The 22,940-nt window shown below is 53.4% G+C and overlaps 1 protein-coding gene across 1 annotated transcript in view; it reads right to left on the bottom strand.

Moving 5' to 3' along the window:
* The window catches only part of CPNE5 (copine 5), an 88,285-nt gene that overhangs the window by 53,393 nt on the left and 11,952 nt on the right, over positions 1 to 22,940 (bottom strand). The window contains exons 2-3 of the mRNA XM_040644674.1: positions 19,467 to 19,507; positions 18,628 to 18,674 (exon numbers count right to left, since the gene is read on the bottom strand). Of these exons, the coding sequence (XP_040500608.1) occupies positions 18,628 to 18,674; positions 19,467 to 19,507 (88 nt within the window). The remainder of the gene's footprint in view (positions 1 to 18,627; positions 18,675 to 19,466; positions 19,508 to 22,940) is intronic.

Genomic DNA, 22,940 nt, shown 5'->3' with positions numbered 1-22,940 from the left:
CCCAATCCCTCCCCTGTGCTCCCATAATCCACCTGGCGCCCCTAGGGCTGCACTTAACATGTCCCTTGACAATGATCTACTGAAGCTCTTCCCACCCCACTAGACAGACCTTCTCGAACAGCAGAGGATCTGAGCCCTCCTCATTTTTGCAGCCCAGGACCCGCCACTGGTTAACAGATTCGCAGGCTCAGGGTCGCAGATGATTACAGCGTGATGAACCGTGTGACACATTTTGCACCGTGTTTACCTTATTTCGTCCTTTTTGGCAGGTTTCCCCATTTTACAGATGGGAAAACAAAGGCACAGAAAAGCTAAGTCATCTGTCCAGGGTTACACAACTAATAATTGCTGACTGCAAGTCACAACCTAGGCCTCTGGCCATGGCCTCTGAGCCACGCGGTGCTCCACGTGAGGTCCCTAGCGAGGGCAAAAGCTGGTCACTGCTCCCAGTGACGGGTATGCAGTGGGGACTCAGAAACTGTTGAATGAAGTAAGGTTGAATGAGGAAACGGATGAGCGGGTTTGAGTCCCAAGCTTATCACAAGCTAATTGTGGGACTTGATTGGAGAAAGCTTCAATTTCCTCATCAGAAGATAGAGAATCCTACGTGTCCTGCTTACTTCTTAGAGGTATCATCCGACTCCATTACGGATTCGACAAACAGTTTTTCAGCACTTAGTATAGGCCAGGCAACGTGCTGGGTGCTGAGTTACAAGTATGACTAGCACATGAACCCTTAAGGACTTCTCTGTCATAGGTGGGACAGCTCATCCACGATAACTATAATACAGTGTCACAACAGCGCTATGAACAAACCTGTAGGACAGGGTCTCCCCTGGCTGCACACAGGAAGCCTCCGGGGAAATGTGAAACATACTGAAATTGACACAAAAGCAGATTACTGGGGGTCCCCGTTTCACGTACTGGAGTCCAGACATCTGACTTTACATAGAGATCTGCACCTTTCATTATTGTTGAGCTATTTTACACCTTCGGAAATCCCAGAAAGCACAGGGTGATGCAAATGATTTTTATCCGTAGAAAATGTAAATAGGTTTGGCTCAATGGAATGCAATTATTTGATTATTATCCTGTCGATACTGACCAATTTTGCATCTATTTATAAATTAATTGCAGCATTCCTGATTGCCTATATGCAGTGGACCCTTGAACAATGCAGGGATTAGGGAGTGGACCTCCACACACCGTCGAAAATCCAGCTATAACTTTTGACTCCCCCAAAACTTAACTAATAGCCAGCCTACTGTTGACCAGAAGCCTTACTAACAACGAAAAGTTGATTAACACACATTTTGTATATGTATTACACACTGTATTCTTACAATAAAGTAAGTCAGAAAAAAGAATATGTTTTGAAGAAAGTCATAAAGTAGAGAAAATATATTGACTAGACTGTACCATATTTATTGAAAAAAATCCGTGTATAAGTGGACCCATGCAGTTCAAACCCTGTTCTGTTCAAAGGTCAACAGAATGTGTGTTGAATCATCTGAACCAGCTGTAAAATCTTCCTGGTTCCTTCATTTAACTAACAAGTTAAATAAATCTTTACCGTGTGTTCATTTTATATTTGCATGAGAATTCATGATTTTACCTTTTAAAAAAATGTATTCTTTAACAGGAGCTTTTTAAAAATACCCATGCTCAAAGCCCCACCACAGACCAGTGAAACCCAGTCTCAATGGGTGGGGCCTGAACAGCTGTTTTCTCAGTTTCCTGGGTGGTTCTACTGCGCAGTTGGAGTGGAGAACCACTGATGGAGGAAGAAAGAAAACTAACACTTACTAAGCTCCTTTTGAACGCTCACTAGATCACGTGGATCATTATCTCATTCAATTCTCACAAAACCCCCATGAGTTACTACCCATTTTCCAAGTGAGGAAACAGAATCAGAGAGGTTAAGTGACTTGCCTAAGGTCACACAGCTAGGCAGAGCTGGGAGCTCAATGCAGGTATGTGTAATCCAAAGCCCATGATGCTTTTACTTCATCCAACGTCCTCAAGCACTATGAAAACCAAATAAAGATGAGGTTTACTTCACAAGCATTTGTAAAAGCCCCACTGTGTACAAGGCAATGGGGTAGATACTGAGTTGAATAAGACTGGGTTCCAGCCACATCCCCTAAATTCAGTAACAATCTTACAGTGTATAATCCATCCTTGTTCCAAGAGAATTCCTGCATTTTCCTCTTCTGCTCTAATTCTTAATACATCTAGCCTTCAGACAAAAGGAAAATTCCTCCTAATGGCTTTCTTGCAGAATGTTCTGGGTAAACACCCAGGTGTGAGAGAATCCTCCTTTAAGAAAGGGCTCTACCTCCTCTTCGATGTGCTGCCCACCCAAACATGTTTTAAAAAATTCCTCTGGCTGAATTTTAGATACACCCCAGTCCAGAAGGAGAAAGCATTCGTGCGTCCTCTTTCCTCACCCGAATCTCCACTCTCCGCAGAGACTCCAAGGAAAACACCCATTAGGGAAGATGACAGCGCTGCTTTTAAAATGGCACTTGAAGCTTCAACAGAGGGGAATTCCCTAGAGACTGATCTCTGCCAGAGAAGAAAATGGAGTTCCCCTGGAAACAGGACTTGGAGTGGGACTCCAAGGGCCCCCAAAATCTCCTGGAGAGGAAAGGGGGCAAGTGAGGCAGGCTGGGCAGTGATGAATTTCCAGCACGCAGGGTAATTAACATATGCCGTCACAAGCAACTGTGAGATCTACAACCAAGGGACTTACTAAAGATGTTTTATAGCCTTCATTACTTGGCCTAATCACAAAGAAAAAAACCCCCAAAACTTGGATTTTGAAAATCCAAGAAGCCACCAGGTCTCTGTCAGGCCCAATTTACACTCCTATGAATGACAGTAGGAAACAACCTAACTGATGTTTTTAAAAAAAAAATCAATTTGGCTGTATTTCGTTCCACATAGAATTACAGTTTCCAAGCCTGAAGGGACTTGGACCGATGAGGTATTAGCACGGAGCAGGGGAAGCACCGGAAAGCGTACAGTCTGAACACCGTATGGCAAATCCTGCTGGGGGGCAAAGGGGAGAGTGGGTTAACCCTTTGCCATCCATAATTGGGGCTGAGCCAGCCCTGAACGCTCTTTCTGACCTCCTCCGTCCACACTCCAGGCTCTGAGAATGGCATTGCTCACGGTCTAGGGCACAGGCCACCACACACCAGTGGGCACGGGGATTCTCTGATTAGCAAAGCTGTAGAGAAACCCCGGAATCTTTGTTTTACCAAGCGATTCTGATACAGAAAGCCCTAAAGAACTGTTGCTTATAGGGGCAAGTGCAGACTAGGGAGGGCGTGGTGTGAAATTGGGGAAGGGACTGAGCGATCAGAAAGAAAGGTGAGGGGTCCTCCCTGACCTCGAGGCCTGGAACAGCCTCCCAGGAAGGGAGAAAGAAAGAGAAAGTACAAATGACAAATGAGTACGAAGCCTGGAAATTAGGGTACTCACCCTCTCAAAAGCTCACGTCTTGTCCCTGACAACAAAACCCAGTGGGAAAAGCTTCTGACACGCCACAAAAGATGCTCCCGAGGGCCCCTAAAACCTCTATGACTAAGCCCCAAGAATATCAATTAAGCGGCATTAATTACATATCATCAGTTCCAGTGAGACCCTCAAAGGGAAAGCAGACTTGAAACTTCTTTGAGGACTAAATTAAATGGCTCCCAGGGGCTCTGCTACACACAGAAGTCGAGATTTATGGGGGCGAGGGGGCAGCGGTCCTGCCAAACTGCCCTGGGACAAGGGCTGCTGCAGGACTGAGACTGGGAACCCAGATCAGGCAAGCAAGGTCTTCCCATTCCATGTCCAACTAGGAGGCCGGGGGGGGGGGGGTTCCTCTGTCAAGACACAGGCCTCTTGACCTGCAGTGGGGCACGGGGCCGGCAACGAGGCCTGGACCAATTAGGAGTCTTGTTTTCTGTGCCAGAGAATCTTCTGGGGTTGTGCCCACCCCACTCCTCTCCTTCTCTGTTCTGCTCTACACTCTAGCGGACCCTTTCCCCTTTGAACCCCATCACCCTGGTTCTCTTGCACTGTGGGTTCCAGTCGGGTTCGGCCAATGGGAGGCACAAGCAGATGGGAGATGGGTGGAGAGAGAGGTTTACCCCCACCTCTCACCCAGCCTTGGCACCTCGGTTCTGGCAGGGGCTGCTTCTCCTAGAACAGTGCTCTGGCTTTCGAGCCGGGAGTGAGAGCAGCTCCCTGCTAGTGCTGGACCCTGGGTGCTGAAGCACCCCTCGTGGGTTTCCTCAACCTCACCCATACCTTTGAAAGAAATCCATTAAATCTCTTCGGTTAAGCCAACTAAGGAAACTCGTTCTCCTGCTGGGGCCCTGACTGATCTATTTTCTCTCTCACCAAACATGTTCATAACACATACAATTGCCAACTCAAGTGAACATAAACCAAGAACAGTCCCCACCCCACTCCTTCTGCGGAAACACCGTGTGACGCTCATGCCACCGATAAAGTGCGTGACCCCCGCTCGTGCAGCCGAGATACACAATGTCCCATGACCACCTTCTGGGATGCAGGGTCTCAGCACAGCTGTCCCACCCTAAGGGCCCCAGTGGGAACTCTCGGGGACCAGGGGTCCCATGCCAGCCTCCTCCACTTTACAGAAAGCGGCCATCCTGGTCCCACCCAAACAGCTGCCAGAATGAGGCCCATTTAGGGAAGAACACCTACCTGATTCGAGTCAGGGTTCGAGGCTTTTAATCAGCTCTAAGTGGGTCTAAGTGGGCACCCCGAAATCGAATGCAAATGTCTATACATGTCTGCATTTTCCGGGTGGAGGAGCTATGGTTTTCATCAGTTTCTCAAAAGGAAAGCATGCCTTCAGAAAGCTTTGAGAACCACTGATCCCACCTTTGAAAACAAATCTTAGGGTTTCCCACAGAAAGTAGTAAAGAGAAGAGGTGAATGGCGAAGTAAAGAGAGCAGAGGCCGGGGCCCAGCTTCCTGGGTTCAAATCTGGCTTTGCTACTCATTCACTGGCTGTGTGACCCAGGGGAAATCCTTGTACCCCCCTGTGTTTCAGTTTGCTCTTCCATAAAATGGGAACGCCAATTTATCCACACCTTATAGGGTTGCTGGAGGCTTACGTGATCTGATTTATGTAATGTACTTAGAAGGCAGCCTGACGTAAAACAAGCTCTGTAAATTAGTGAGTCTCTACTCTGGTCCTTCCTGAACCCCAACGCTGGCCCGGGCACCCAGAAAGTTGTGTCTCTCCCGGGTCTCTGAACTCAGCCTTATCTCTAAGATGCTTCCCGATGGACTGCAAACACTTCCTGCTCACCTCCCATGCCTGAAAGGCCCCAGCTCTGAGTGCTTTCTCTCCAGACAACTTCCACACACAGGCAAGGCTGAGGGGAAAACGCAGGCTGTCCCTTTGCTCTTATCAAGCAGCTGCTCCATTAAGATCTAGGCTCAGCCCAGTCCGAAGGCTTCCCACCAACTTGGGTCCAGCAATGCCCAAGGCCTTTGCTAGAAAAAAAGAGGAGGGCAGTAGATTGCGTAAGGTTTGCTGATAAAAAAAAAAAAAAATTCAGTGGCAGGAGAGGTAAAGCAGAAGGAGCGAGGAGGCTACTTAGTGAGGGCGGAGAGGGGAGGAGAGCCCTTGACCCTTTCAAAGCCCTCAGACACACTGACGACCAGGCTAGGGGGTGCCAAGCAAGGCAGCCTAGGAAGAGGCTTTCTCTGTTGCTCCTAGATTTCTTAAGCCTGGACCCGTTCTTCTTCACAATCCACTTGCAACTGCCTGCAAACGCTCACCGCTGGGGGGCGCTGGGGCCCAGAGCCAGGGTGGTGTAGAGGGGTAGCTAGTCCATGGGTTTAGGACCCCCACTGGCCAGAGTTCTGCTGCTTATTATTTACAGGAGGCTACCTAGAAGAGCCCCTCAGAGGCTTCATTTCCCCACTGCTAAGACAGAGCAAATCATTCCCTCTCTGGAAGGAAGGATGGAAGGGAATATGCGTGAAGCGTGACCCGAACGTCTGCTGCAGAGCTGAACTTCAGGACGGAGAATAACCCTCAGGTAGCCCTCAAGGCAGTCAGGTGCTAAGTGTTTTCCACGTTTTGTCTCATTTAATCTTCATAACAACTGTATGAAGCAGTACTGTCATCCCCATGTTACAGATAAATGAACTAAGATAAGGCTGGAGAGCTGGAGTGACTTGCCCAAAGTCATACAGCTGGTGGGTGGTAGAAACAGGATTCAAACCCAGGCTATCTGGCCTGGTTCCAAATTAGGAAGGAGCTAATGCAGTAACAGGTCAATACTGTGAACGAGGCTTGGACTATGTCCTATCCAGTCTTTACTCCTGTTGTTTTCCTACTTGCAGCCGAACCTCTGAACTTCTTCAATGCCTGCTCTCTCTTCCACCCTGCTGACTATTCCTGTGGGTCCGGGGGGTGGGGGGGGGGGAGGCTCTAAGCCACAGGGCACAGGTGAGTGCTCCTGACCTATTCCCCTGCTCACCCCCCACCCACACTGCCAATCCCTACAGACCACACACATACACACACAAACACACACACACACTCCTGGCCCCTCCTGTGATTTCCATAAAGATTTGCTGCTTAACAAGGTGACCTAGAACCTGAAGATTTTGGAACTAGAAGGAACCAACTCCTCTCAAGCAATGAGAAAAGAGACGCAGAGAAGCAGGGTCCGGGTCGGGCGCTGACACAGGTCACACAGCTAATTAGGAAAAGGGCTGTGATGGGAGCCGAGGTCAGGTCAGCTCCAGCCCGGAGCACTGCCCTGTTCTCTCAGAAGCCTGTCACCCCCTCTCTCAGGTTTCTCTCATGTCTTCCTTCCATCAAATCTCCTCCTCCTTCTGCTTGGTACTGTGATTCCTCATCTTCAAAACACTTCCACATCCATGATCTCTCTCAACCCCACCAGTGACCCCATGGAGACGTTATTATTGTCATCCCCATTTTATAGATGAGAGAACGGAGCTCCAGGAGGCCGGAAGGACCTCCCAGAGGCACCCACTGGTGGGGAGGGAGGACCGGGGCTCCCAGGAGAGACGGAGCCATCGCGTCCCATGGTGTTCACGGCAGTCCCCTGCCTCAGTAATGAGTGGGTGGCTCTGCAAGCCTGAACAATGTTCATGGCCCCAGATTTAAGCAGCTCTGGCCTTTTTACAAATTACAGCTGGATGAAGCTCCAGAGACCTCCCCCCAGCTGCAAAGCCCCCAGTGGCTATGCCGCCTGGGACAGAAGGAGGCCGGAGCTGACAGACTGCTCTCCACCTCCAAGCTGCCCACCCTTCCCCAGCCAGAGCTCCCCTATAATTTTCATATATAATTGATGGCTCCTTTAATTGGGGATTCTAAAAGCCCTGCTGCAGAGCCCAGCCCTGGCCCCTCATGAATCATGTTCACCGGGATTAAAATTAGAGGCCAGAAATCTATCTGACTCAAATAGAAATTGGAAAAGGCAGAGAGCTGGGTGCTGGGAACAGGGGCCCAAGTAGGTGCCTGAGGCTGGAGAATGACCTGAGGTCTGGGCACCAGGACGGAGGGCCTGGGGTTTCAAGGAGGAGCACAGAGGACCTGGTTCCATGCGTACCATCTTGGGTCAGGAAAGGTCTCTGAGATTCCCTCACTGGAGGGGTCCAGGATTCTGTGGGCACCCTCTCCTTGGTGAGTGAGGAAAACCAGGCCCAGAGAGGAGAAGGGGCTGGCCTAAAGCCAAGCAGAGTGAACCATGACTTCTGTGGCCTGGTACCTCACAGACCACTTCCTGTTGCGTTCAGGCCTCTAGGCGAGGAAGGGCAAAAGTGAGTGAGGAGACCAGCGGCTCCACAGAGGCTCCCCCTGCTCAGGCCTGGACTGAGAATTTTCCCTCTCTGGCCCCAGACATCAGCAGCAGCAGCCAAGCTTATAATGAAAGACTTCCTGACAAAAGGCTCCGCTCCTAATTAGCCATTGTTCAGATCATCTGTTAAAAAGTCCCAGCTCCTGGGGGAATGGCCCTTTTACCAGTGAGCCTAGCTGCCAAGTGGCTGGCTCAACACTTTCCACCAGCCCGTGCCCTGATCTTGCCTGGGCGGCTGAGCCTTGGGCCCAGCGGCAGCCTGTGGGGGGAGGGCCCTGAGCGAGCCCTGCCCTAAAGACGCTTGTCCTCCAGAGCACCCCACGATGGCTCTAGCTCCTGCCAAATGGCATCGGGGTGTGTGAAGTGATACCATCAACGGTTGCTTCCTCCAGGTGAAGCTCTGGTTTCTCACTCTAGGGTTTCTCACTATGGAGCCACCGTTGAGCCTTGTCTCCTGCCAGGCACTTAGCCTTTACGCCTCACAGCAGGCCTGGGAGCCGGGGCACTTGCCCAAGAGCCCCAGCCGGGAAGATGGTGGCCCGGATTTGGACCCAGTCACCTTGACTTTGGAGCCCACGCTCTCAAGGGCTCAGCCACAACTGTAAAGGGCACCTGGACGCTGACACTGAATAGGAAAGAGGTTTATCAGCCACCCAGCGACCTGCACCAGAACCTCGGGGTTTACCAGAAAAGCAAGCTCCTTTCTGCAAACGCAATCTTGGCCTCCCGTCGAATGTATTACACAGAGCTCACAGAATATCTCTGGTTGAGCGGGGGGCGGGGTGGCAGGAGCCACGTGCAAGTTCACAGTTGGCCCCTGACGCACCACACCAAACCCTGGATCTAGAAGAGCCCACTCTGACAGCGGCCTGGCCAAACGGGCGGACTCAGAAGACCATATCACATCCCAGCTCCACCCTGTTTAGCTGAGTCACTGGGCCAAGCGGGGACCCCTCGGTGCCTCTGCTTCCTCATCGGGGTGTGGTGAGGGCCAAGGGGCATCATGGGGTGCTGCTGACGTGGAAACCACACCAGCACTAGGAAATGTCATCAGCCTCCTATGGAGGGAGCAGCAGGACAGGGGGCAGAGCCTCTTCCCAGCTTTGTCGGACAGGACTGCGTAATAAAATTTACAAGTGTCGAGTACAGCCAGCCGCCGTGCTGAGCCATTCTGTCCTACGTTCCCACCACGGCCCAGGGAGCCGGCATCGGGACCCCATTAACTGAGGAAGAAAACTAAAGCGCAGAGAGTTTAAGGGAAGTGACAGAGTCAGGATTTCAAGGGACACTGTGACAGTCCCTTGCTGTGCCAAAGCCCTAACCCTAAGACCGTGAGCAGGGGCTTGGGATCCATCTGGTCTCCAAAGGCGGGGACTTGGGGTCCCAGACTGCCTGCTCCTGCTGATGGCGAGGGAGGGCCCTGAAAATCCAGCTGCGGGACAAGAGCGAAGGCCACTAGAGGCTGTCCACCGGCCCCGAGGTTCAAGTGGGACCTTTCCTTGAAGAGGCAGACTCCTCTCTGCAAAAACGGGAGCGTCCAGAAAGCCAACCCCACGCTTGCCTTGGCACCCACCTCCTAGAGAGGCCTGTCTTCTGCTTTGGGGTTCAGCAATAATAATGATCCATTCATTACATGAAGTCTTTTGCTAGAGGTCTATGTTGTGTGACTGGGGCTGGGTCCTATGTGGGTCATCAGGGATCCCAAATTAGGCTCAGAGTGTGGTGGCAGAGGGTCATTCCATTTCAAATTTAAACTTCTGGCCATTGGACAGACGGGACCCCCACTGCCCTTGCCTACCACTGCCTCATCCCAGGAGCTCCGCAAGACTGCAATTTGTCTTCCTGTCTCTGTCCTTTCACTTGCAATCTGCTTTGCACACAGTGGCCAGAGCTGTCTTCCCAAAACATAAACGGGGCTGCATCACTACCCTGCTCAAAACCCTCAGATAGCTTGCCATCACACTTAGAGCAGCGTTTGAGCTCCTACATGGCCTGTGAAGCCCTATAGGATCTGCCCCTGCAGCCTTCTGCCCCATATCACCCACTGTCTTCATTGTTCACACTGCTAAATTATATGGGCCGCCTTCTTGTCCTTTGAGTGCAGTGAGCTTGTTCCCACCTCAGGGCCTTTGCACCTGCTGTACCCCCTGCCTGGAACATCCCACATTATGCATGGAAACATTCAGGACTCAATTAGAGTCACCAGCCCCTCAGAAGGACTCCCTCGCCCCCCTAATGAAAGCAGTTCTCTCCTGCCTGGTCACTCTCTATCTCATTATGCCTTTTTATCTTTGTCACAGCATTTATCAAACAATACCCGAAATTAACCAACTTCTTTGCTGATTACAGTAAGCCTCTCCAGAGTAGGGACTCTGCCTGTCTTATTCTCCACTATGCACTTGAATCAGTGGGTGGCATAGAGTAGGTGCTCAATAAATGCTTGTTCACTGACTGCTAACTCTTTGGAAACTGTGATTAAATCAAAGGCCTTGTATTGCCAGCATGGTTCCCAATGGGGCACGGCCCTCCCTTCCTCAGCTCATCTCTCCCCTCCCTCCAACACAGCATGGGCCATAGCCAGACTGAGTCACCGCCAGCTCCCAGACACACAGGACGTTCCCACCACCAGGCTTTGTTCATGGGAAGCCCTGTTCCCAGAATGCCCTTTCTTCTCCCCACTATCCTTCAAGTCCCAGGTCTGGTGCCACCTCCCCCGTGGAAGCCCTCCCGGACCTCTCCCTTCTGAGAAGTGCTGAGAACTCACATCTAAACTACCTGGATGGTTCCCGGCCTAGTTGCCATCTGGAACTTGGGGCCTCTGAGAGGATCTGTTCCCACACTCTCACCAGGATGAAGAAAACAAGGCTTTTAGATCCTTCCACGTCTGTGTCTGGTCTCCCCAGTTCCCCATAAGGTCTCTGAGGGCGGGGACTTCGCTGCTATAGCTTTGTTCCCTGGAGGATACCACAGTCCCTTACTCAAGTCACTTCCTGTCTCTTGGCCTCCCTGCTGCTATCTATAGAATGGGTACATCGACTGCCTGCTTCATCGCCCGGCACCCAGAGCCCACCGATGATACCATTAGCGAAAACTACCTCTTACCACCTGCCTACCTGGCCCCTCCACCTTATCCTATGTTCTCTCTAATCCTTAGACGATCCAGCCGGGGAAGTATTGTTAGTTGTCCATTTTACAGGTGAGAAACCTGCGGCCCAAAGAAAATAAACGTCTAGTACAAGGTCACACAGCTCTAAGTACCAAGGTTCTGACACAAACCCGGGGGCTGCCCACGACACCACTGCTCTTCTGTGGTTCGACTGGGAGAGAACCCTGGTTTCCCAGCCATGTCACCTGGGGCAAGTCCCATCACCTCTCTGAGGTCCGGAGATAATCTCTACCTGCCTGCAAGGCCATCGTAAGGATCGGGGACAAGTAGGAGACCCGATGCTGGGCACGCGCCAGGCACATCCTAAAGGAGGTCTGCGGTTATGCGGCGGATTTTCCAACCATCCCGGCTGATTCTCTGAATACCTTAAACCAACAGAGTTATCGGGGCACAATCTTGGCTGTTGGGACAGGGGTGCCTGGGAGGCTCAGAGAGGGCTGAAGGTGGCTCGGATCGGAGAAAGAAAGGCATGTGTGTGGCTAGAGGATCCCCTTTAGAAGAACAGCGTGAGGGTGGAAGCAGGTCAGACGGGGGGCTCTGAATGTCTGGGTGCCAGGGGAGGGACAGAGGCAGGGAAGAAGGCAGGGGACACGCTGTAAGGTGGGAAAAGCCTGGAGTCCAACAGCTTGGCTTTTTGTTCTGTTGTCTATAATATATTATTTTCAATTATTTTTTTTGGGCGCCTGGGTGGCTCAGAAGGTGAAGCGTCTGCCTTTGACTCAGGTCATGATCCCAGGGTCCTGGGATCGAGTCCTGCATCAGGCTCCCTGCTCAGCGGGGAGTCGGCTTCTCCCTCTGCCCCTCCTGCCATGCCTTCCTCTGCTCATGCTCTCTCTCTCAAATAAATAAATGAAAAATCTTTAAAAAAAATAGAATTATTTTTTTAAGTGAGTTTCCTCCATCGTAAGGACAGACGTCACATTCGAAAGCCCTAACTAGGAGACGCCACCTCAGATACGTTATCTCCCGGGCACTGGAGGACCCTTTCCAGAGAGGGAGGTTAGCAGTGATTTCTCACCGCCAACAGGGAGGTGTGGAGAGACTCACGTATGGCTGAAGCGCCACACAAGCCCTGAAGCACTTGCACAACAGGGCTGAGACCCTGCAGAGACCTCGCGCCTGGGGAGTGGGCCTGGGCTTCTGATACCCCGGGGCTCTCCTGCCAGTGGAGGCTGTCTGACCCTCACCAGTGCTGGAATATCATCTCTCCACCGGCCTCCAGGGAGCCTTGAAGGCGAGAAGCAGGCCCTAGGACCCCGCTGGGCTGATAAGGACAAACGGGTACCTCGCGGCTACTTGCTGATATTAGATTCGAGTCCAAGCTGACCGTGAGACTACGTGAAATTGCCGATTGTTTTCAAATCTTCAAACTGCGGATCCCTCTGGTTCTACTCACCCGGCCGGTGCGCGTGGCAGAAATCAGCCTGAGTCCTGCTTTCGTGGTCGCGTGGGCTCCGGGGCCGAGGTTGTGTGGAAGCCGAGTGGCGCCCGCACCCAGCTCTGTCTGCGGGAGGCTGCTGGCCTCTGCGCAGAAGGCCTGACGGCTCTGGACGGCCGTGCGGGCTTAGGTGGCTCCAGAACAGATTTGAATCCCAATCCTGCACCAGTTCGCAGCATGGCCGCGGACAAGCTGCTTCAACTTTCCCCACCTCCGTTTCCCATCAGTGACACGGGCCCATCGCAGCTCCTCGCACGTGGCTGCAGCGTTAGGGATAAGCCAGCAGAGCACACGCAGGGGCTCGCCCCGTCCCAGTTCCTCTCTCACAGCCGATTTTAGGGTAGTCCAAGCAGGAGAGATTCGAACACCAGGCTAAGAAGCTGATGTTCTGTCTCACAGACTTGGGAACCTGGGGAATCCCTGAGCTGCTGAGAGCCCCTGGAGCCAGGAAAAGGCCCTTTTCTGTTCGGGAGGAGCAGAGAAAACACTGGCTGCCAGAGGTGAGCATGGCCGGGACTTCAAAGCCAGAGCCAGGGAAGATGATTGGGGTCTGGAAGGGGGCAAGAGCCAGACAGGCCACCACTCGGAGAAGCAGGACGTCCTGGGACAAAGGTGCCAGAGGGGCAGGGAGCAGTGGGGGTCCCGCACTGTGCCAGTGTGCCACACTGCAATGCTGTTTGGGCACGGCATGGTGACGAAGGCGTCCCTCCGTCCAGCATTTCCTGGAAGAGCCCCTCCTGAGGAAGGACCCCTCCCACACAAGGTTGACATGTTTCCTTTCTCCTGGAAGTCCTCACTCCTTAGAGTCAATTGGGTCCTGGAGCCCTAGGCTGAGAAGGGGACTCGGGTTTGGTTAAGTCCGCAGGGTCTCCAAGTACGGCTGTGCCCACAGTGACAGAGCGCCTGGGTGCTCAAGCCGGGCAACGGCACATTGCAGCTGGTACTTCGAGGCATTTTCACAAGCATTATTTTAGCCGGTCCTCCTAAGAAGGACTCCGAGCCCCATTTTACAGATGAGTAAGCTGAGACTCAGAGAAGATAAAGACCTCAACCGTGTCACATAGTCAGGAAATCTCAGAGCTGGGATGGGAATGCAGGGCTCTAGACGTCAAGTTCAGGGCCTCGTCTGACAAGGGAAAGGAGGGTTATTCATGAAGCGCTTAGAGAACAGATGGAGAAACAGGGGATGGATTATAACCAGATGACGTGGTTCCTCGGTGGCTGAAGAGCATACCTCAAAGACCAGTAGAGAAAGGAGGTCAATCTGGGAAAGGGTCTCCAGTGGGGGACCACAACACTCCATCCCACGTAACCCTGACCATCCGTGCGGACAGCGACCACAGCTAACCCAGGACCAGGAGGCAGAACCAAGACGCCGAGTGCACGGTCGTAATTCAGTATGACCTTCACAGCCAGACGACAGAGCGGGTCTACCAAATGACAAGGCTACTAAACAGCAAAGGTAACTGCAAACTCTCACGGTGAGGGTCAAAAATCCGATCGTGAAGTCTGAGCGGGGGGGGGGGTCTTGTTTGGACAGCAGTCTGAACAAGACAGTGGGGGATGCGGGACACCCGCTCTGGGGAGAACGCTGACGTGTGGACCGGGGTTCCAGGGCATGTGACCCGACTGGTAAAGGGACAAGAGACAGCGAGATGGAGAGGAAGTATTGATAGAAGTGGTCACCTTCTAAATCTGCCCAAAAGTGGGAGCGCCTGGGTGGCTCAGTCGGTTAAGGGTCTGCCTTAGGATCAAGTCATGATCCCAGGGTCATGGGCTTGAGCCCCACATCAGTTTCCCTGCTTGGCAGGGAACCTGCTTTTCCCTCTCCCTCTGCCCCCCCACCCCCACTCGTGCTCTCTCTCTCAAATAAATAAAATCTTTAAAAATGAATGAATGAATGAATGAATGAATCTCCCCAAAAGTGGACTAACAGGGCTGTGTGAGCTGTCCTCAGATATTGAGAGAAAGAGCATATGAAGAGAAAATCAACTTGCTTTGTGCATCTAAGGAGGGTCGAATCTGGGATCAGTAGAATTCGGCCCTTTATACCTAACTATTACAGATCTTATGACATCATGTTCCAGAAGTTGCTTTCACATTTAACTTCTCTGTGCTTCAATTTCCTCCTCTGTGAAATAGGGCCAATAATAATAGTAATAGTAATAACACCTTCTGCATGCAGTGGTCATGAGCATTAAATTAGTTACTATATGTAAATACTTAGACCCTGTGCCCAGCGTATCGCTGTTACAGAAGTGTCTGCTACTAGCATTCTTTTTTTAAAAAACAGATTTTACTTATTTGAGAGAAAGAACATGAGCAGGGGGAGGGGCAGAAGGCTAGGGAGAAGCAGACTTTCTGATGCGTTCAGGCTGAACAGGGGCTTGACCCAGGGCTCAACCCCAGGACCCTGAGATCATGACTTGAGCCAAAGTTAGACGCTTCAAGTCAGATGCCTCTGCTATTAGTATTCTTGTTACTGTTGTTGTCATTATTGGTACCTTCCTGAATCCAGGGGAGTTCCTCTGGTTGTAAACAGCATCTGGTCCCCCTTTGCATGCCCAGCATTCCACCGTGGCACACAGTAGGTATCCACACATTCTTGTTGACATTTAGAGATGAACTGTCATTCCCAGCGGGTGTTAAATGTTCCAGGAACCGGGGTTGCTCAAAAATAGCGCTCTGGCAGGATGTGTGGGCGTGGTCACTCGGGCCAATCCCTGGCAGGCAGTGTGGGTCCAGCAGGGGACACCCTAAGATTCCGTAGGACCCAGCTCCTCGTTTCCAAGCCCCACCCCCAGCCTGGCCCAGAACAGCTGTCTGGCAAGGGAGGGGCAGGGATCGCCTGCCCACACATTTTTCAAATGGGAACAGAGAGGCGCTCCCTATTACGTCCTTCCCCCCTGTGAGAAGGTTTCTGGGACCCTTCCTACCTGTCATCCTGCCTTCCCTGGAGCATGCAGAAGGCCCTGGCCAACCCTGATGCAAATAGTGTTTGATTTCCTGGGCTAAAATTACATCTCGAGTCAATTTTCATAAAATACATTGACAGATTTAGGTGCTGGAAGATGGAGCTTTCTCAGAAGGCATTTAAAATGACCCAAACAGTTAAAATCAGCTGCAACCCGGCAGCCAGGGGCTGAGAGAACAGCTTTCATCCCTCTGCAGCCTTGTGCAAACCCCGGGGTCTGGACCTTGCCTGCAGAAACCGCTGTGACTGCACTCGACTCCTCCTGGTCACAGGATGATTACCTCTCGGTCAAGGTTCTGCTAACAGACGTTCTGCAATGAACTAACAGGTGGGAGCTGGTTCCTGTTTATGAGCAAAAGCAGTCTTCCATCCCGGGACAGTTCCAGAGATGGATCTGGATTTTTTTGCTTTAAATTTTCCATTCCTGATACCGTCCTCTGTGGGTCATAGAGAAATCAGGCAAAGAAATAGGGCCCCAAACGTGTGAGTGCGTCTTCCCTTCTCCAGAAATGGCTTGAAACCTGAGCTCTGCCACCATCACCCCTGAAGGCTGTGCACGGTGTTGACTGTGCAAGGGGCAGCCTCTCTGATCTCTAGAGCCCCTCCTGCTCTGACTGACATTCTGACCCCATGACCCCAGCTGTCCTCAGCCTGACAGCAGTGGGCTCTCTTAGTTGCCTCTTCCTCTGTTTTGCCCCACCTCGCTCATCTGCTCGCTGTCCACTCCGGACTGTCTCCCTTTGCCCCTCTGGGACCACTGCCTGGTCCCCCCTGCCCCGTGCCCGGGAGGCGAGCTGCGTGGACTGCAACAACAGTCCCCCACGTTAGGGCTTCTGGTGGGTTTCTATCAGGGGGAGGCCCGGGCAGAAGAGCAGAGGGTGGAAAGAGAGTGACGTTCCCCGGGCTCCTCTTGGGAAGTCCCCCTGGAGTTCCAGAAACCTCGGCTTCCCCTGACCTCCTCAGGCCTGGAGTAGTAATGGCTTCTACTGTTGCCAGCCTGGTGATTCATCACCCCTCACGGGTTTCCCTAAACCCGAGCGCTCCTTTATAAATAGCCCCTTATGACTTGGCCCAGCTACCCAGCCCTGGACTGACCTGCTCAAGTTGGCCCCACCCTGTGCCTTCGCTTCTGCCACCAGCTGCACTGCCCGGCCCTTGGGCCATGTCCCCCCGCTTCACTGAAACCCAGCTGCCCTGGGGTCCTCCTGCCCTGCTTCCACCACCGAGGCGGGTCCTGGCCCGACGAGATGGAGCCAGACGATCCCTGAAGTTCCTCGTGACCCCCATTCTCCTCTGCCCCACACCACGCACCCCTTAGCCAGATGCCTTGCGTTTCGTCACATTTGATTTGTAGAAGTCCAAGGAGCTAGCGAAGTGCTTTGGCTAAACAGGGCGTGCTGGCTGGAATGTTCTCTCCTCTGGGCTCTCCTCGTATTCTCACTGATACTTCTCTGCGCCCCGTGTCCTGTGTTAGGATTATTCACACAGGTGACTCTCTCCCCTTCCAGGCGGCAAACTCCGAGTCCGGCTCACGCTTTTGGGGAAGCTCTGTTCTTTTCACTAGCTCCCTCTTTCCCCACCGCACCAGCTATGTTGCCCGGGACACATAAATGCTTACTGCTGCAAATATTGACCGATGGGGGAGCGACCGGGAGGTCCCGAGCATTCTGGATGATGCTATGCGATGAGATTTACCGAGCAATGACTACACACCAGCCATCTTACATCCATCACCTTGTTTCACCCTGGCCACAGGCATTCCAGGGAGGTGTTATCCCCATATTACATATGTGGAAACTGAGGTACAGAGAGGGTAAGCAACTTGCTCCAGATCCCACTTCCAGAAAGGGCTGGAGCCAGCAGCAAGGCCTCCGGCCTTCCCTCCGCTCCCCCCCTGAGGGTGTGGGTGGTAACGATGCCATGTGGACAATCAGGGACCCTGACCCAAATGGAGACAAGTCTCAATTACTGAATGTCATTAACGGCCCGGCCGGAGCAGTGCCCTTTTGAAGCGGCCCTTCCAGACCTTCCTGAATGAATCACTACATTAGCAAACTGCCGCTTTCTATGAAGCTCGGCCAAAAGGCCTCAAAAGTAATTAGTTCACTTCAGTAGGCTAAATGTTTCCCCAGCAATCTGGTTTCCACTTTAATTGGCTCAGAGTCTTGGAGAGGGCCAAAAAAGTAAACTTTAGCCCAGCCCCTATGGAAATATTTCCCATACATTTTATGGATAAAATTCACCCCCTTCAGCCACTTGCTCCTGCCATGCCCGGGGTAAGGGGTGGGGAGCAGGGCAGGCGAGGCTCTGGCCAAGCCACCAACAAGGAAGAGGAGGTCTGTTCATCCAGTCTGGGTTACTGAAGCTTTACTGGCTGTTGTCATTCTTGTGTCATCTGGGAGGGACTCCCCAGGTTCCTGGCAGAGCTTGGAAGCCAGGCTAAAGAGTTGGGACTTGATTCAAAGCCGAGAGGAGTCACTGAAGGTTTCCAGGCAAGGGAATCACCTAACTGAATGCGCACGTTGGTTAGAAACCAAGGGAAGGCTGTAGAGGTGAGACATGGCGCTAGCTGCTATACCCAGCCTTAGGCCGCCAGACGAGATCTTTTTTGTTGGACCTGGACTCCCTTTGTCTCCCACTCAGTCTGGGGCTCCCTGAGGGCAGGGCTGTGTCTCCCCCCTCAGACTGGGGCTCCCTGAGGGCAGGGTTGTGTCTCTCCTCAGACTGGAGCTCCCTGAGGGCAGGGCTGTGTCTCCCCTCAGACTGGAGCTCCCTGAGGGCAGGGCTGTGTCTCCCCCTCAGACTGGGGCTCCCTGAGGGCAGGGCTGTGTCTCCCCCTCAGACTGGGGCTCCCTGAGGGCAGGGCTGTGTCTCCCCTCTCAGACTGGGGCTCCCTGATGGCAAATTCCATCTCCCGCCTCAGACTAGGGCTCCCTGAGGGCAGGGCATATCTCTTCCTCAGACTGGGCTGCAGAGAGCAGGAACTTTCCCTTCCACCATGTTTCGTCCCACAACAGCAGGGACAAAACTCCATGCTCTTCACGCCTTACTACCCTTCCCAGGGGCTTAGATGCCGCACTTCAAAACACATCAGGTGGGATGTCTCCAGAGTCAGACAAACAGACAAACGATGAGGGAAAGGCAACGTTTCTGGGGTGGGGAAGGGGCCACCTACCTCCCGCCACTGCTTGTTCTCCATCCCTTGAGTATACATGACACATACTGTGGGGAGAGGAGAAAAACAGGGTTAAGACCCTGGGCCAAGAAGAAGGTGGGGGCCCCAGATAGGGGGGTTCTGGACGGGGAGGCGCCTCAGGAGACTTTGGCCTGGGTAGCACTGTTGGGTCTGGAGCTGGGGGGAGGGGGTCAGCTTAGAGAAGGGGGCCTAGAACATAGGCATGTCTGGGAGAGGCACTCTCCTGGAGGGGGTCAGAGGCCATTCACATCTAGGCTGGAACATGATGGAAGACACATGGAGGACTGAGTTGCAGAAATGTGGCTGGAGAGAACGTCTAAAACCCCAATCAGTCATCCTTTTAGAGCCCAAGGCAGCCTCATGAGGCCTGTTACTATCATGAGCCCCACTTCACTGATGGGCAAACTGAGGCTCAGAGGAGGCCAATGACCTGTCAAAGGTCAGAAAGTTGAATGGCATTGCTCAGGGCTAGATTCCTGGACTCGAAAATCAGTGCTCGTTGCCCCAGACCACAGCCATTTGGGGCTCTGAAACGTACTGATTTCCCTCGGACTGAGAACTTCTGGACCCAGACACCCTGACCCCTGCCAACCCCCTTGGCTGGTTTGAGTCTTCACAAGTTCCTGCGGCCTGGGAAGGGTCAGACCCCTGGTTCTCCCCCTCCGGACAGTATCAGTAAAACAGTTAACAGCCCAGATGCACCCGGAACGGGGCCTGGCACACCGTTAGCGCTCAGGAAGGGCTCAAGCGTGTCACTGCAATCCGTCACAACGTCGTCGCTGCTGTTGCTACCGTTAGAGTGTCAGAGCAGGACTTACGTGGGTCGGACTTGGAAAACATGTCTTTGTCCAAAAGGTTCCTGAAAGAGGGGGAGAGAGGAAGAGTCAGCACAGCCAGAGGAGAAGGGGGTCTGAAGGGGAGTCAGGCCCGGGCTGAGACCCAGAGACGGCCTCAGGCCTGGCCGCAGGCAAAACAAGAAGAGGAGGCTCCTTCCTTGCCCAGCTATTGGGTGCTCGTAAAAGTTGGCACAGGGCGGGCCCTGGAGGCCCCTGAGCTCTGCCTCCTGAGGAGCGCGGCTGCCCACCTCCCTCCCCGACCAGCGCATGCGCTCTGGGTACCCCACATCCCACAGGACCTCACTCTCCAGCTGCCCAGTGGCTTAGCCTGTTCTAGAAATTCTCCTCTTGGGGCGCCTGGGTGACGCAGTCATTAAGTGTCTGCCTTCGGCTCAGGGGGTGATCCCGGCATTATGGGATCGAGCCCCACATCAGGCTCCTCTGCGGGGAGCCTGCTTCTTCCTCTCCCACTCCCCCTGCTTGTGTTCCCTCTCTCGCTGGCTGTCTCTGTCACATAAATAAATAAAATCTTAAAAAAAAAAAGAAAGAAAGAAATTCTCCTCTTATCACATCCCTACTTCTCAAAAAAAAAAAAAAAAGGTAAAATCAAGCAAACAACACTTAGCCACCTAGTGTCCCCTTCCCCGAGGGCTCCACTTAGAGCCAGGTGTTCGGATCTCTCATCTATGCTGACAGAGACACTAACGACACCTCCCATGGGATGCAGGCCCATTTGAACACGGTCCCTCCGCGGTCAAGGCCAGAAGCTAACGCGTGGCCCTGACCCTTACCATCGGACTTGAAAGCACAGCAGCAGAATGACGGACACGTCTGGGAACTGGGAGGTGTGGAACCTCCCTCCTGCCCTGCTTCCGTGCCATCGCAGCTCCCACTCTTGAACCCCGGTGACGGGGCAGGCCCCGAGCTAAGTGTTCCGCGAATATTAGCTCCCGATTCTCACACTGCCCTGCAAGGTCAGGACTGGGCAGGCGTCATCCCATCTTACAGATGTGGAAGCAGAGGCATGGAGGGCTCAGGCAAGGGTAGGCCCTGCACATCTCGTGTCCCTCATTCCGGAGTGCTGTGCTGCTGTCAGGAAGCCACACGGCCCACTGGAAACTCAGTTGCTGGCTGGGAAGTGACTCAACCTCTCTGAGCCTCTTTTTCTTCAACTGTACAAGGGAGACGGCCCTGAAGATTGTTGACGCCCCACCCTATGTCTTCAGCCCTTCTAGTTCCTGGACACCCCCGGGGTTTCCCCCTGTGCCTGCTTCTCTCCAGAGAGCTTTCTCTGACAAGCCAGCTACAAATACCAGGAAGTTTATGCTCCCCAGGGCAGCCCTCAACCAATGATGGGCAGGAGTTGGGGGATAAATACCCAGTTCCTCGTTGCTCTCCCCACCCCTAAACCCAGGCAGCTGCCAGGTGGGCTCCAATCTCGTCCTTGGAGGTCTCCCAGAGGGACCCAGCTCCGCAGGCCCAGTGGGAGACCTGCTTATCAAAGACCCTTGTTGCCTCATGCAAGGGCCCACACACCCCAGCTCCGAAGGACTTCCTGTGAGCCCTCCCACCTGTACGAGCTACTGACTCCTTCCTACAGTGCCCTGAAGTAAGCTCTGCCCTTGCCAACATCTCAGTCTTGTCCCACCTCCCTTCCAGATGTCCCCAGTGTTCTCCCTCCGCCCTCCACTCCACATGAACCCCTTTCTCAGAAAGAAGAAACAATCCACACTAGTCTGTGTGGTGTCCTGACGGCCAAACTCCAACAGTCAGAGTGGGATGGAACCCTCTGGATCATCTGTTCCATCTTCTCCCAGAGGAGGGAGAGACTGAGCCCCAGGAAGTGGCAGGGAACAAGCAGGGGTAGAGCCAGAAAGATCTATAAGGAGGCCTTATCCTGGGTGGCCGTCACCAAAGCCATCAGGAGTGACAGCCTGTAGGGGCAGTTTGACCCCACAGTCCATGCCCCGCATCCTGAGGTGGGAGCCAAAGACCGGCTGACGAACAGACAGACGCAGTGGCCACCTGCGGCTGGCGAGGCCCTAGACCGTGTTCACGAGTCACCCCAGCTCCAGTCCCCAAGAGTCCCAGCGATGTCTCTGAGAGGGGGGTCCCCAGATCCCCACCCTCTGTTCCACTCTCTTCATTCAGGGGCCTCTTCCCAAAAGGCAGCCACCCCTAGCTAGCCCTCCACGACCCCCAGACGCACACCCCCTCCGCTGGTCTCCACCGTTCCTGCACCAGACCTGCTCCCGGGCCGCTGTCACTTTGGAAACCATCCGATAAACCGCCCAGCCCACCGCAGGGAGCGGTGGATGAAATGACACGTGCAAGGCGGCTCTGAAGGGGGCGGGGAGGGGGGAGGACAGGTAAGATACCACTTTTATGTATGCTCAGCCACACCGAAGTGGGCCGAGCGATACCCGGGCGGGCCCCTCCGCCGGCAGCGCGCTAGGTTTGCGGGCAGAAGAGTCTGTCTTGATTTCAATAAAGGACAAAATACCTTCACACCACAGAGGAGCCTCTACTGCGTTGGAACCTGAGGCCGGTGAGGAGCTGGAAGTTACAAGGAAGGTTGGGGGCAGGAGGGCAGCGACGGGACTTTATTAAAGAGAGTGCCGGGGGTTATCTCTGAATTCTATAATGAAATTCTATACTTGCACAAAACCTTAGAACATGCAAGCTGGATGGGACCTCCGAGGTCACCTTTTCCAGTTCCATTATAAATCAGGAATATGAGACTCAGAGAGACGGCCTCTGACTTCTCCAAGGTCTGGGTCTGGAGCTCAGGTTGTGTCATGTTTAGGCCAGTGAGACCCTGGGTTTCAGCCTCTGTGCGTGGGGGTGGGGGGAGGACGCTGAGGAGGAGAGACAGAGAGACAGAGGGAGCGGGACAGATGGGGTCTTATCTTCAAAGAGAAGCAGGCAGGGCTTTCCCTGATTCTGTCCACCCTCCCAGCTGGGCGAGAGGCACACGCGTGGACTGAGAACTGAACCAGCCACGTAGCTTCGGCGGCTCCCTGCCCAGCGACCTCAGGACTCTCACTGAGTCCTGGGGCTTGGGTCAGCCTGCCACAGCACCTAAGGATGACGAAAACCCTGGTTCCTTCTCCCTGCTGAGATTATCCTCCTCATCCTTCCAGACCCGTTCCTATCTATGCTCCTCAATTCTGCCTTCCCTGAACAGGCCCTGATCAACCCCCATGTCTTCTCCCCTCCCCTGAGCTCTCCTTGGCCTATAGTGTGCAGCCCTCTGACTTGTAGGACTCCATGCCCCTCCCCAGCGCACCCTGGGCTGCAAAATGAGGGGTGCACCGATCTCTCTCATCGGCTGGGCGCTCCTCCGTGCTAGGGACCCCACCTCTGCTGCAGGCCAGCCCAGCACCTGACTCAGAGCCGGGGGGCTGGCAGATTGGATGGATGGCCATGTGGCTGAGGCTCTTGTCTCTCCACCTG

The sequence above is a fragment of the Ursus maritimus genome, unplaced genomic scaffold (genome assembly GCF_017311325.1).
Source record: "Ursus maritimus isolate PB19 unplaced genomic scaffold, ASM1731132v1 scaffold_30, whole genome shotgun sequence".
NCBI lineage: Eukaryota > Metazoa > Chordata > Mammalia > Carnivora > Ursidae > Ursus > Ursus maritimus.
This window is presented reverse-complemented; position numbering and strand designations above follow the sequence as displayed.